Below are 14547 nucleotides of genomic sequence, written 5' to 3'. Positions count from 1 at the left end.
CTGGACCAACACAAAACTTGGGTACCCAGAAACTTCTGCTGTCAATGACTCTCCTATTAAACCATCCACATGTCCCACTTGGAGGTTTAGGCAGGAGCCTGGAGGAGAGATGCAAATCAGACCCCTACCCCACTCCTGCAGGGGAAATGGCAGCAAGAGGCTGAGAGGGCTTTGCAGCCCTTTCTGGCAGCCAGCACAGTGTGGGACACACACACAGCACCTCTTGTCCTCAAAGGACTGTGTGCCAAGGAATGGCCAGGCTCAAAGTGTGTCAACATCCTTTTTGCTGGAGGGGAGCATCCTTCTCCTAACTTCTCAGCAGAGCTGCACAGGGCTTGCCATGGCTACAAGGAGCTTTGGATGCCTGACACCCCTTTTGCAGTCTTTGGACTTCTAAGAAACAAGAAGGGGAAAAAAACCCCAGGCTCAGGGATGCATGTGCTGTCAGAACATCCCAAGCAGTTCAGCCCTTGGCAGCAGGTGTGTGACAAATGGAAACAGGAGCACAGAGCAATGGATACCAGCTGCTCAAGGCCAAAGCTAGGGACTGAGGCAAAGACACAACTTCAGAAATTCTTATCTAAAACCAGATACTATTTTATCTCTTTTCTTATCTATGTTAATTTTTGCTTTTCTGACAGCATCTCCCTGTGTGCTCTCACAGCACGGCCCCATCTCAGCTCCCCAGGGAAAGGTGGGACAAACTTCCAGCTGAAGCACAATGCAGTCAGATACATCCTTGGATCCAATCCATAGTCTTTCCTTTTATTTTTGTATTCATCTGGTCCTCTCAAAATCTGCTCAGGAGCAATTAAAGCCTGTCAGCTAGAAGCTGATGCAACTTCTATTTAATTAGCCCAGCAGCCAATAAAGATCTCATTCATCAAACTCTCACAGAAGGTGTGGCAGTGGAGGGGGGGATTTGTCACTTCTCCCCTAGATCCAGATGGCTGTGGAGCATCTATCAGTGATCCGATCACACGCATGGACTCACGTGCACATCTGAGGAGACCGAGCAGCTGGGACACATCTGTCCACAAGGCAGTTATGGGAGGAATCAGTGCAAGACTGTCCCAGGTGCTGTGGTAGCAAGTCCTGTTGGAAGCTCAGACTCCAGATCGCGACTAACCTGGGCAGAGAGTGACCCTACTGGGATGAGCAGCTCTGGGGGGCTTTTCATCTTCTGACCCATTTTGGTGCTCTTCTCAGCAGCAGGAAAAGGCAGAGATGTGTAAGGAAGACCGAACATCAGCAGGATGAATTGGGGAAGAGGCCTGAAAAAAGGAGTTGCTTTGCCCTGGGAGGGGTTTAAGAGCTCCCCTCCCTGTCTGCCACACTGAACCTAAACATAATAGAGTTGGCAAAGCAGGAGATAGGAAATCAGATACTGATGGATCCCAGCAAAGTTTTGGGGTGTTCAGCATGCCAGAGAAAGTCTTTGGGGTGACACTCTCTAGGCTTGAAAGCTTCCCCTTAAACTGACTGTCAGGGTATCAAATATTTGCCTGACCTTGCCCTGCCAGACCATCTAAGCAGGACACCTTTGGGTTGAGCTTTTTCCAAAGACCGGGTAGGGTGGCTAGGAGGATGGGGGGAATGTAAATCTGTACCCACAAGGTCACTGTGCTGGTTTTGTGTCACGAAAAGGGGTTTCACCAGCTCAGACCTGCTCCTGCAGGAGCAGGTCCCTGTGGGAATCACTCGCCAACACTGTTTGCAGCCTCACCATCACAATTCACTGAACTGAAAAAAATAAATCTGCTATCACAGGACAGTTCATAGATTACAAACATGAGTGATGGTATCTTTATAATTAATGATTATGAGAAAGCAGCTTAATAGTTTGGTTCCTTGTGACCGGCTTGATTTGCAATACATGGCAGTTGGCGTAAGCAAAACAGGTAACTGGAGCCAGTTTACCCTTGGTGTGTCCAGCTGGTTGCTCCACTTCACAAACTTGCATGTAAGCATGTTTTCTCACAAGCCATAGCCCCAAGAGCAGAAGAGGGCTGCAGATGTAAACCCAGCAACAGCCACATTCCCAAGATGGGAGATGCTTGGGGGTGGAATGATGAGCAGTTTCTTGCTGCTGCCCCACACATCTGCAAGTTGCTATTGTCAGCAATCTCCCCTGGCATTTGCAGAGAAAATGCCTGTGCTCAGGTCAGAGCCCAGAGCCACACATCTCCTCAGCAGTTATTAAGAGGAATATCATAGCTGGCATATTACTGTGATTGATGCTGTATCAATCAACTGGAAAAGTGTTAAGCAAGCCTTAAAAAGAAGTGAGATGAAGGCTTAAATACCGGGCTAAGATGTCCATATGATGGGGATTATTCCAAGATTGAAAACACGTGTACAGAGATGCTGACATACACAGCTGTGCCCCTCTCCCTGCTGCTCCATGCTGGACACGCTGCTTCCAAGGGAAGTGAGTAATGAGTGCTTGCATTGCAAACGGCGATGGGCAATTAGCAGAGGGCACATACAAACCTGTATGCAGTGCGAGTCTGTGGTTTACTGCTTATCAAATAAAATGTAACAAATAAACAATCTCTATTAACACCTTATTTCAAGCCAAGCTGTGGTGCTTGCATGCTTTTATTCTCTTTCATCAAGTCTGGTTTGATTTGGCTTATTATTGTTTAAGATCAATACGATACGCTACACTTGGAGTTGCCAACTTTAGTAATTTTTGCTGGTGTGACATTTGGTATTTCAGAACTCAGGCAGGGGGCTCCTTTTTTAAGGAGAGCCTCAGATTTCCTTGCATTAAAACAAAAAGTTTGTGGCCAGGTCAGTTGTGGAGAAATTTATGTGTGGCATTCAGTTTCTCATATTCAAAAAGCACATAAACAAACAAACAAACAAACAAACAGAAACCTTCCACAAAACTAAACTCAAACAAAAAACAAAAAACACACCCCAAACCAAAACAAACCCTCAAATGTGTTATCTTATAATCATCTGTGATTTTTCAAACACTATGCCCTTGGGGAACCCAACTCACAGATTTTCTGCCAACAAAGGGTGATTTTTCTTGAGAACAAATTCACTTCTCATCTCCAAAGCCAGGCCCACACACCAGTGAATTCCTGTATTGTGAGTGCAAAGCCACGGTCAGAAACCGCAGGACAGGGATGGCCCTGTGCCCAGCATGTGCTCCAGAGGCTTCACACTTTCTTTCAGTCTCTAGTCTGGTGCTGTGTTTTCTCCCAAAAGATGCCCCTGATTCCCCAGGGGAATGCATCGGGCTTTCCCATGGGGTGTAGTACCCTCCTTGCTGTACCTGCAGCCATCTACACCAGAAACAAACTTCCCATGCAGAAACTGGTGCTTCAGCCCTTTCTGTGCCCTTTACCCTGTGCTCAGACCTGGACTGAATGGAGAGGAAGCTGCTGAAGTGCATGGATGTATTTTACCTGTTTCAGGACCTGGACTGAATGTTTCCCCGTGATGTCTCCAGTACTTTACAGAGGACAAAATCCAGCATATCCTTCTGGATTTCTCTTTTCCAAGGAGGCTCAAGGTGGTCTCTTTGCTCCCATGTTTGTGCTCAGAAGGGACCTAATAGCATTTAAAGTCTGAACAGACACAGCAAGCTCAGGGCTGGGAGAGAAAAACCACTCCTTTTGCCAGCCCTTCATGTTAAGCATCTATATTTAAAATGACTACATAAACTAAGAAATTAATAACAGGCCTAAGCGCTTTACCAGGCAAATCTGATTTCTTTTTAGGAGAACTAAGGGAATAAAGCTAAAAAATTTGCTTTGAGGATGAGATTTAATTCAAAGCACCAGTGTTAGTTCTTCTACTGCACTTGTAGGTTTAGAGAGTAAATCTGTTTGCTAGCAAACAATTGTCTTAAACAAGATCATCATTAATCCTGAATTCAGCTGTCAAAAGGACTGAGACTGCAAACTAAGAGGGAACAAGAAAAACCTGGTAATTTGTCTGTTAAATATTTGTAAACTGTCATATCAATAATGGATAATAAGAAAATTTTGAGCCTCCAGAGCTGATGCATAACACAAAGCTTTGCTGTATTGCACCTAAACTATTATCAATTGCACATTTATTATAATAATAGATGAAAAGCTTCTCAGCTGAAAAACAAGATCAATTTAAGCTCAAGCTGTTTGGACATATTCTAAATGTTGTAATTAAAATGCAGCATGAATGTTCCTTAAAAAAAAAAGAAGAACAGCCCTGCTACAATTATGCCATCCAGCCTTGACTCAGTAACCTGACCCTGAGAGAAAAAAAACAGGCAAAATTGTATTTGTGTCCAGTCAGACATTTCTCATCTTCAGGGCTTGCTGCACAGCCTAAGCTAATACAACTTTTCCTGTAGAGTCAGGATCCAGCCCAGGCTTGAAGATTTGATGCAGGGGATCAGCCTAGGTTGCACTGACCCCCCCATGCAGGTCAGGATTTGATTAGAGGCCAGCCAAGAAACCCAGCTGAGCTCTATCTTGCTGCAAAGGCAACTGTAGTTTATGGTGGAAAAAAACCCAAGCAACTGTAAAAAGAGATAAGCCACCTGTGTGAAAGGTTTCACTCCTGGAGCAAGTGCCTTGGGGACAGAAATGGTCAGAGTAACGTTTTCCCCACCACCATCGCCACAGTGTTATCACACACATCAAAACATGACTCTGGCCTCCTGCAGCAATTAGAGACTCAGGGACACTTCCCAGGAGCTGCCTGCCACCCTGGAGAATTGGGCTCTTCTTTTGTTCTGATAAAGAAGTGACTAGTGAGCTACAGCAATCTCCCAGTAGCTCTCTAAATAATTGTGTTCTCTTATGTCTTTTAATCATAAGCCTCATGAGGCTCATAATACCACATGGGCAATCCAAATTAGCCCATCAGCTCAGTTTATCAAAGGGATCTAATTTAATCCCACTCTTTGATGGAGACAGGAGTGGTCAAAGTCCACCCTAATGATTTTCTCAGTTTACTTAGCTTGCAGATCTGGGGCGTGAAAGGCACTTGGACTCCAAGCACAGCATTGATAACAGGAAGCCACAGGCAGGAAGACAAAACTGGCAAGAGCTTGACAGTCTGAATCAAAAGAAACCACAGCAAAAACGTGGAAAAACAGTGGAGAGTGGAGACTGAAAAGGCAAAATAAACCCCATGATTGGTGTCACCACAAGTAATATCATGAGGCTGGTAAAATAAATTGTTGGAGGCAACAGCTCCTGTGGAGTGACTATGGCTACTGAGAGACCCACTAAGGAGGGGGCCAGAGCAGATGAACCCAAGGAAATGAAGAGCCAAAGGAAAGCAGGCACAAAATGCTGTGTGTGACAGATCTGCTCTGACCTGGCAGCATCCCATCCCAGCCAGAGAAGGATGCATTAAGCATGAGAGCATACCTTTATGTGGAAAAGTCCCTGCTCTTCCCTAACAAGCTGAAAAGAGGCTCAAAACTTTCAGAGATGAACAGGTTCAGTCTAGGGGCACTGAGATGACTCCTCTGCTCATTTTCATCCCAGTAGGTCAGTGGGCCCCAGAAGGTGTAATACAGTGTCACCAGCTAAGAAATGTTGAGCAGACTGAAGCAAAAACCCAAAGGAAGGAGCCCAAATCCCTGGCTTCAAGGGATGCTGAACAATGGACAGCTTTAGGACCATAGGCTTCAAAGGTAAGGGTTTTAAGGAAAAGCTAAAAGCCCAACCATCTCCAGAAAAGTGAGAGTTGACAGAAGACTGAGCAGTTTCACTGCATAGCTGTGAGTGATGGATGTGAATATAGAAAAAAAAAAAAAAAAAAGAACTTTACTAGACAAACCCCAGCTGGTTATGAAGCTCTCAATGGCTTTTAATAGTTTTCAGCTCAAACAGAAGAGGGAACTCAGAGCCTGCATTACAGAAGCTTGAGGAGTGCTGCGGGCTTTGGGAAATGGAGCATGAGCCCTTTGGTTACAACCAGCATGCAAAAAAGGACGGTGTAAAGAAGGAACAAAGAAATCCTCCAATAGGGATGTAAAGGACTATGCTGGCACCATTAGTGCAGAAGGATTCTTCATGTCACTGTCAAAAGTTTTGGCAGAATATGGATGGACCACCTGCCTGCAAACAGGCAAGGCCATTTATTTATTTTATAGAGAGAGTGCAGGTGCTCAGGACAACCTTTGAGGGGGAACAGGAAAGAAAAACAGTGATATTAGCTCCAAAAGTAAATCCACAACCAGCAGACACCAAAGGGTAAAATGCAAACATTACCCAGGCTGGCTAATCCCCACAAAGGTTAAAAATCTGTCAAATCCTTGGTTTCGTGAGGGATGTGCACTTTGGAGAGGTGGGGGACCTGAATTTTAGGAGATCTTCCAGGAAGGTGCTCATGGGTAGGCAGAGTAAGAGAGTCCCTTGCTCCAAGGCAGTGATGAGATGATGGAACTGCACAGCTCCCTCGGCCAGCCCTGGAGTAACAGGGCAGCTAATGACACTGGTTAATGACACTGAATGAGAGAGGAGGGGGGGAAAGCAAATTAAATACACTCTAGGGAAAGAGTGAACTTTCTTCTCTTTCCTGTGTAGATTTTGTGCTGCAAAAAGTGTCAGGAAGCAAAGCTGGCACAGAGAGCCTGCAATTGGCACACAGATGGGCTGGCCAGTGCTCAGAGCTGGGAGCTGCAGCCCCCAGAGAGGCATCCGAGCATCCGCTGGCCTCTGCTGAGGGCACAGCAGGAGCTGGACTGCATGGCCTCACATGTTCGGTGCCACTGCGATTGACAGCAGTTTGCCTTTTTCAAAGGCAGCAGCTCCTGGTGCCTGATGAATTCCTGCTGGCCTGCTTCACCTCTAACTTGAGCAGGAAAAATCCATATTGGCACAACACCTTTGAGAGGTTTCTTTCTTTGGTGAGGACAGCATGAAGGCATGAAGGCCTACTTGGAGAGTGTTTTGATGCACTGGTTAAACAGAGCAAGAGCCCAAACAAAGGCTCCCAGTAGCTCCAAGCAGATTTGGGTAGTCAGAGCTCTAATCAAGCAAATTCACCTCCATTTGAAGAAACTTCATTTGTGAGCAGGTATGTAACACTGCAAGATCTGGGAGATGCCAGTTACCTGAGACTTGGTCAGTTGGGATGGGCAAGCAGACAAAGAAGGAGCAGAAAGTGCCCCGCCATGGGTGAGCAGCACCAGCACAGGTCCCTGTGTCAGGAGGAGCAGCCCTGTCCAGGCACACAGACTGCTGCTCCTTGACCAGAAGATTCAGAAGCTGAAGCCTGGCAGCACATGGTAATACACAGTAGCAATGCAGATCTCTCAACAAAACACTGACATTGGCTTTTAAAGCATCCTGGTCAAGACTGGGATGGCCACAGAGCACAAATGGACACCCCATGGCTGGTAACAGATGTGTCTCAGTACAGAAGTCTCTGTGGCTTGACATGGCACAACACAAGGGCTGACTGTGGTCAGCTAACTGGGTACAGGATAGATGAGAGGGAGACTCTGGATAACCCCTGTGGTCTGAACTGACTTGCCTATATAAGATGTGTCAGGCCATACGAGGCTGTGACAAGAAGCCAGAGACAAAGCAAGCCAGGGCAGATGCCCTGTTACCAACCACCCAGACATTTGGCTCTGCGTGGTTTCTGCCCAGACACAGCATTCCTGTGGGTGAGTAGCTTTTCTAGATGTGGAAAATTGGGCAGCATTACCCAGGACAACTCCCAAGAAAACACACTGTTGCTGGCAACAAGGAGGCTGCATGAGAGGAGGAATAAGCAAGGTGCTGAGGTGTGGCAAAGTCATCTGTGAGAAGTCTGAGTGACTTGGGGGGAGGAAAGACCAGCATATGGGACAGAGGGGGATGACTGCTAGTGAAAGGAGTAATTTGGAGCTAACTTGGGAGTCTGCAACAAGAGGCAAACCCAGCTGCAGCCTGGGAAGGGTACACGGCTTCAACAAGTCAGTTCAGTGTCTTTTCCTTACACACATGGGTTGATTGAACAGGACAGGCCAAGCAGACTGAACAACATATGCAATGAAATAAAATAATCTTAAAAGGGATGTTTGCTTGATTTTTGTGTCTTCATCTTGGTTGCCAGTTGCCATGCTGCTGGATTCCAACTGTAGCTCCTCATTGCTCTGACTGCATTGCTAAATTCTGGTTTAGGTTTTTACTTTCTGTAAGCATATTAAAATTTTAATTAAGCACTAAGCCAGTGTTTTAGTCGGTTTTTGAGAATTCAGCTATTTATCTTGTTGATTACAGTTCTCTCAGGTCCTTAGTTGTGGCCTAAATTTAGAACAATTCTGACTGAGCCCTGCAGGATAACTGCTACAACTATTCATTAAAAATGAAGAGATCAGAGTTGATCAGCCAACTGTGGGAGGCTGCATCCTGACAGTCTTCTGATCTATAGGTGCTAGAGCCAGGTTAATGTTGATCTGATAGTAAAACACAGCATGGAGAGACCTTGGAAAGATGCAGCAGCTTACTAAGAAACAACTTGTTTCATACCTTGTTGTCCACCTGAGATGGTGAGGAAAGAGGGATTTCAAGCAAAGCAATTCTTCTCCTTCATGCAATTTCCATAATGCAACATAAGCCCTTCTCAAGGCAAAATGTTTAAATGTCCCCATTTTTGTCTCTCTGGAGAGCACTTTTCAAGAGATGAATGAAGGTCCCTGCTTTACAAAGCACATGGGCAGCTCCCACAAGGAAGCAGTTCATGCTTAGCCAGCTTCATGTGAAATTTTGTGGGGTTTTTCCTAAACTGACGGAGAAATCCAAGGGCCCTACAACATCTACTCATATGCAACAGGTTCATCACACATGTTAATATGAAAGACTAGCTATCAACAGCTAGTGAATCCAGCTGTCAACATGCAAAACCCTGGCCAGATCTGTCAACATCTGGGACCAGACATCTCTTAAATGCCGTTTTAAAATTGTATCACAATAAGAAATGTAGTGATAATGAAATGCAGAGTCTGGTACCATCCAAAATTCAGCAGCTATGGTATTTGCCATGGAGCTGAACTCCCAAGTTTAAGCAGCTGGTGCTAGAAAGTGTTTCTTGTAGCTCGGCAAATAAATTCAACAGAGAGAGAAAAGGAGATTATCCTTCTGTGTATAACCCTGACTAAAACTTGTTAACCATCCCTAATTGTAGCTCTACCCCCCTGTGCCAATCCCATCTGTAATATCCAATCAGCTGTTTTTTCTGTCCTAAGGGGAAGCCAAGGTGGTGGCTGCCATGGATGGCAGGGACATTGCCAGGAGTACAGCCACCTCCTCCTCCAGTCACTGCAGACCCACCGCTACCAGTCTTCATGCTGTTTTTTGCAGTACTCTGGAATGATGAACCTGTTTTTTAAACCATGGGTGACCACCTCTCTCAATGGCCCTTCACCACCAGCTAGGAGAGCGCTTTTCTGAAAGGTCTGAAGTCATCCACTGTTTAATCATCTGAGCTTTCCACTTCTCCCATCTCATCTTCTCTCCAATTAATTCAGTGTGAGTAAATTCAGCTGTTCACTGATGAATTGGAAAGACCTTGACCAAACAGCCCTTTACTTCCTGCCCATCAGTCTGCAGCCTCCTTGCACAGTGTCTCAGGCCAAAGCCAAGTACAGTGAAAACTTTTCCTTTCACTCACTCACATTTCACTTTCACAATTAAACTCACACCCAGATCACTGCTCAGGAAACCATATCTTACACCAGGAAAAGCTCTAGTTCAGTCTACTTTGCCAGGCCCATTTGGGTATCCAGAGAGGAACCAGCTCCTCATCCAGGCTCCTGCTTCCCAGTCAGTACTGACAGCACACACCAGCTGCATCCAAGCCAGTCCCATGCTGCCCTTCCAGGACTCCTCTTCTGGAATCCTCTAAAACTCATCTTCTGGAATTCTGGGGCTATGGTGAAAGGGAGATGGAAGAAATGAGAGATGCCAGCCCTTTTAGCTGTACAGAGAAGCTTGCTCCCTAAAGGCATTTGACTGCCTCAGAAAGAAGAGGTAAATTTAAGGAACCCACAGCTGAGACATTGTTCTGCTGAGTTTGAAATCTCACTTTTATGCTTATCTCATGCAAAACTGGAAATAACACTGGCCACGCTTCCAATCTGCTACGGGGAAAAATGGTAACAACCAGTGCAAACGAAAGGAAATGTGCTGCACAAAAAATCTTTATCAGAAAGTACCCTCCAGAAAAACAGAGAAACACACATAGTTCCAGAGTGAAGCCTGGAATCTCCATGAAGGCTTGTGCAGCAACACACCTACAGACCCTCACCACCTCTTTACTGTCCCTTAGCTGGAGATGGTAATTTCTGTAGGTCAACTAGTGTGAGCTTTCCCTAATCTGCTCCAGGGCAAGCTCCACCAGCAGCTGAGACTCTTCAGTGACAGGTGAAGCTGGACTGGCAGAAGGCTGCTATCTGTAGGAGGTCATAGAGCTTTACATATGCATATACTTTGGATTCTCTCTCTGATCCTAAATCAAATAACCAAGAGGAATAAGGAATATTTTTCTAAATTTGGGGGTTAAGAGCTGAGCCTTAACCTATCTCTGACCTAGCCGTATGGAAGAAAAACCCAGAGGCCTCACTACTGCACAGAGTCAGATCCAAAATCTTTGATCCAGTCTTGAGTCCATTGACAAGTGAAGAAAGGGCTCTGAGGACGGAGCTGTGGCTGTAAAACTGGAGAAGTGCTATGCTGAATGGGCTATTTTGCGACCTTCTTCAGCTGCAGTAGAAGCAGCTGGTCATTACAGCCCCCACCCTGCTCCTGGCTGTTTGTGAGCATGACCGGTGGAAATCCCTCCTCACTGCTGGTGCACTCCAAATAAATGGGTCTAATTTAGCAAAGCTACAGCTGCAGCTTAAACGGTGGGGAAGGATCATACCAGCAACCAAGCAGGCAGATCAGAGGAGGGCAAAGCTTCCAACAGGTCATGACAAGCAGGTGAGAAGAAGTAATTGTGTGAGCTAGAAGGAAAATGTGAACAGAGCCCCACAGTCCCTCAAGCAAGCAGTTTCTGGGAGGGGCTGCAGAAGCAGCCCCCAGCCTCATGTTAACACTTTATTTATAACATTGCCTTCCTGTTCATAACCTTCCCAAATGTGAATTGCAACTTTTCCTCCCCCCAGCATTATGGTGATAGTTTGGAACATGGAGATGTTTGGAAAGGGGCAATTTGGCATCAGGAGTCTAAAAAGTAGATACAGATGACATCCTAAATGTATCTTTTATGAGTTTGGAACATTTCCTTTAAATAAAGCTCAGAGAGTGTGACAGCTTCTGGTAGTGCTGCCAATAAGGAAATAAAACAAAAAAAATCAAGAAGTTCTTAGGCATATGTAGCCTCAGAGATTTGGATACCTTGCTTTCCCTCATGCCACTTTGAACTGCTTACCAAGTGCTTCCTAAGGAAAGTGCTCCAATAATCTTCAATTGTCTCCTCACCACATATGCCCTCGAACCCCAACATACTTCCAAATTCTAGGCTTATAAAAAATTAAATGCTCCAATAATTCTAAATTGTGTTTGTTCAGTGTAACTGGAACCTGGCCATTCCTTCAGTTTGGGGATTTTTGTTTGCAGTGGGTGAAAGAAGAAATGCTTTCTATTAGTGCTTCAAGTTGGAAGCTGGTCAAACAGCATCATAGCAGAATGATTCAGCAGCCTCTGAGCTGATTCACAGTGTATCATAAAATGGGATTAGGAAAACAACAATGCTTGGAGGAGAAAGAATGCACACAAAGAATCACAGCAGGAGAACAATACCAGAAAGGAATAGAGGGGAATAATCCTCACTTGGCTTCTGAGAAGCAGGTTGGATGACCTAATAGATGGCTTTCAATGCCCTTCATTCCCCCCAGAGTCACAGGGTTCAGCTCCCTGGATCCAGCTACCACAGCTTAATAAATGGCTCTGCATTGACTGAACCACATCAAGTGTTCCTGTGTGCACACCCACAGCCTGCTCCCATTTATCTGAGATCATGATCCCCCTCTGGCAGAGGACCTGGATGCTATTTCACAGTGGGCAGGAGCTTGTGCAGAACTAGTGGTGGAATTCCATTTAGAATAAGAAGGTGGGGAAACAATCGTAGGCTGTGAGTCTTCCAGTTAGAAACCAAAAAGAGGTGTTTTCTCAGTCTTGCACAAGAAGACATACACACACAAGGCAGCACATTAAAGGAGCACTGAAACTAAGTGTATTTCCTAGCACTGTCCTGAACAGGAATGAAATTAAACATGTATTTCGTGATCTCCTGAATCAAAGTATTAGCAACCACCTATGCCCAATGCCAAGATGAAAGCATAATTTAAAATCTATTCTCTGTGAACCTGAAGATCCTATTGACAACCTGGTTTTAAATTAGGCCATACCTGTTACAATTGCCGCCTTGGAGTGATAGAGGAAGGCAGGGTTTCTCTCAGGAGTTTTACTAGATCAGCAATGGCTGAATTACTTCCATGCAGAACATAAAATCACAGCTTCATGCAATCGAGGAAAATCAAACAATTATATCACTATTCCAGTAAAATAGTTGTATCTAAAATTTGGTAGAGACATAAAAACGAGGATGAAAAAGAAAAATCTCATATGCCATGGTCTCCTCTTGTAGACTGAAAAAATGACAAAGTGCATCCTTGTTTAACTCACCGCAGGATGCCTGGAATTTTATAGAAACTACTGCAACTTGTCTCCCAGTAGGGAATAACTGAAGTATGAGATAAGAAATCAACCACATCCTAACTTGCAGTGACAGATGCTGTAAAAAGAAGTGCCCAGTAATGGCTTAATGTATAAGAAGATGGCAAATAACTGTCTAGAATTCTGAAATAAGAAAGCATAAACCAATTCTCTAATCACATCTAATCAAAGAACACCATCAATTGCTAAAAACTTCTAGGAAAAAATGGGTATTGGAGAGATGGTAGCAAGACTATCTTTGTCAGTAGTGTTTTGGGAATATTTTAGCCTGCAGAATTTAATTCCCTGTTATTACTTCCGAGCTGGAGGTGTAAATCATAAATCAGAACCATTCATAACAGGCAATAATGGGATGAAATGCTCATAGGGAGAGTTACATGATGAAATCCTGTGGGACTGTATGTAACCTTTACAGTCCTTGACGACAGCATTAAAAATTCTTCTGTCACTAACATCTATTCTTCCCTAACTCCTATACTAGGTTTTCTTTCTTCTCTCCTGACATCTCCGAATTTTTCTATCATATGGCACTCCTTTCACCCTTCCTCCCTGCTGCCCTAAATATATGTTTAAGAGAAAATCATAGGAAAGCATTCCATACTTAAAAAGATGGGCAGGTTTCAATTTACACTGTAATTACTAATAAGGGCTTTTAATACCAGAGGAGCTTTCCCAGGGAGTTTTGCTCTGATTTCAGGACCCCCATTGTTTTTATAGAGGGCTATTTGGTCCCATTTATAAGGTGGCTACATATTGTGTAATAAAGACTGCAATGTTCTAAAATAAAATAACACTGTCCCCACCCTTCTTTTACCCTTTCATAACTGAGTTTAAAAAAAAATCCCAACCCATCATGTGTTAGAGCTTTGTTTTCTGAGTAACGAGACCAATCATATTTCCTCTGCTTGAGGTCTCTCTCTTCTCTTCCTTTTCTTCTAGGTCCTCTGGATCCACACTGACATAGAAATATCCCATGATGGAGAAAATAATGCACACAGCAAAGAGGAGAACAGTGAACAAGACAAATTCAGCCCACTAGGAAAGAAAAAAGAACAGTAAGTCAGGAGACCCCAGAATCTCAGTCCAGAGGATATCTCTGCACTTTCAAGTGCTTTTGCAAGAGCTGGGTGAAAATTACTTTTTAGTTTTCAAAATGGCTCACAAGATAGAAACTTTCTCATCCTGTTTTCTAGTAAATGCTTGTACACATAATGTAATTATGAATATGTGATATACCTTGAAACAAACCAGTTAGATTGAACTGGTTTAATTAAATCTTTTCTTGCAAGTCTGTCCTGACTAGAACATATCTACCTGGGCTTTTTGCCCAGAAGATGCTTTTGGGAGAGGCAGCTTTGTGTTAGCCAGAAATAATCCCCAGCTCATGCCTTCATGGCATCATCCCAGAAGCCTGATAGCCTGAATTAAACTACCTCTGCAACGCAACCTCCCCACATAATCCTGACATCTGAGGGGTGCCACAGGCAGCTGGCCTGGAAGGATTCCCAAGCAAGACCCTGGAGGAGGCTGACTGGTCTAGTTGTTCCTGGTAAGTAACTCAACATGTGGCTGGCATCGTGTCCAGGCTCCAGGTTCAAATCCAGCCAGCTTGCCTAGAGCTGAGCTTCAGCAACCTTATCACAGTGCAGGTCACTGTTATTTGCTGCCAGTAGCAGGCTCAGAGAGGGCCACTGCTCCCCAGGGCAACACTGCTGAGGGGCACACAGAGCACAGGCTGGGAGGCAGCTCGGGGGGGCTGCCATCCCTCAGCTGCAGGAGCTGGGGGCTGTGCAGGGAAGCTGAGCCTCCAGGACACAGATGTCCAGAAGCACCAGAAGCCTGTTTTAAAGCATTAACC

General features: G+C 44.8%; 1 protein-coding gene across 6 annotated transcripts in view; it reads right to left on the bottom strand.

Moving 5' to 3' along the window:
* Nucleotides 1-2567: 2567 nt before the first annotated feature.
* SLC15A2 (solute carrier family 15 member 2) overlaps nucleotides 2568-14547 on the bottom strand; it is a 62104-nt gene continuing 50124 nt past the window's right edge. For all 6 annotated transcript variants that reach the window (XM_064661398.1, XM_064661401.1, XM_064661403.1 and 3 more), the window contains one exon: nucleotides 2568-13724. In XM_064661398.1, the coding sequence (XP_064517468.1) occupies nucleotides 13548-13724 (177 nt within the window). In that variant the 3' untranslated portion in view covers nucleotides 2568-13547. The remainder of the gene's footprint in view (nucleotides 13725-14547) is intronic.

This window comes from Pseudopipra pipra, chromosome 7 (genome assembly GCF_036250125.1).
Source record: "Pseudopipra pipra isolate bDixPip1 chromosome 7, bDixPip1.hap1, whole genome shotgun sequence".
In the NCBI taxonomy this organism is placed as follows: domain Eukaryota; kingdom Metazoa; phylum Chordata; class Aves; order Passeriformes; family Pipridae; genus Pseudopipra; species Pseudopipra pipra.
The sequence above is the reverse complement of the archived record's forward strand: the minus strand, read 5'-3'. Positions and strand labels throughout refer to the sequence as shown.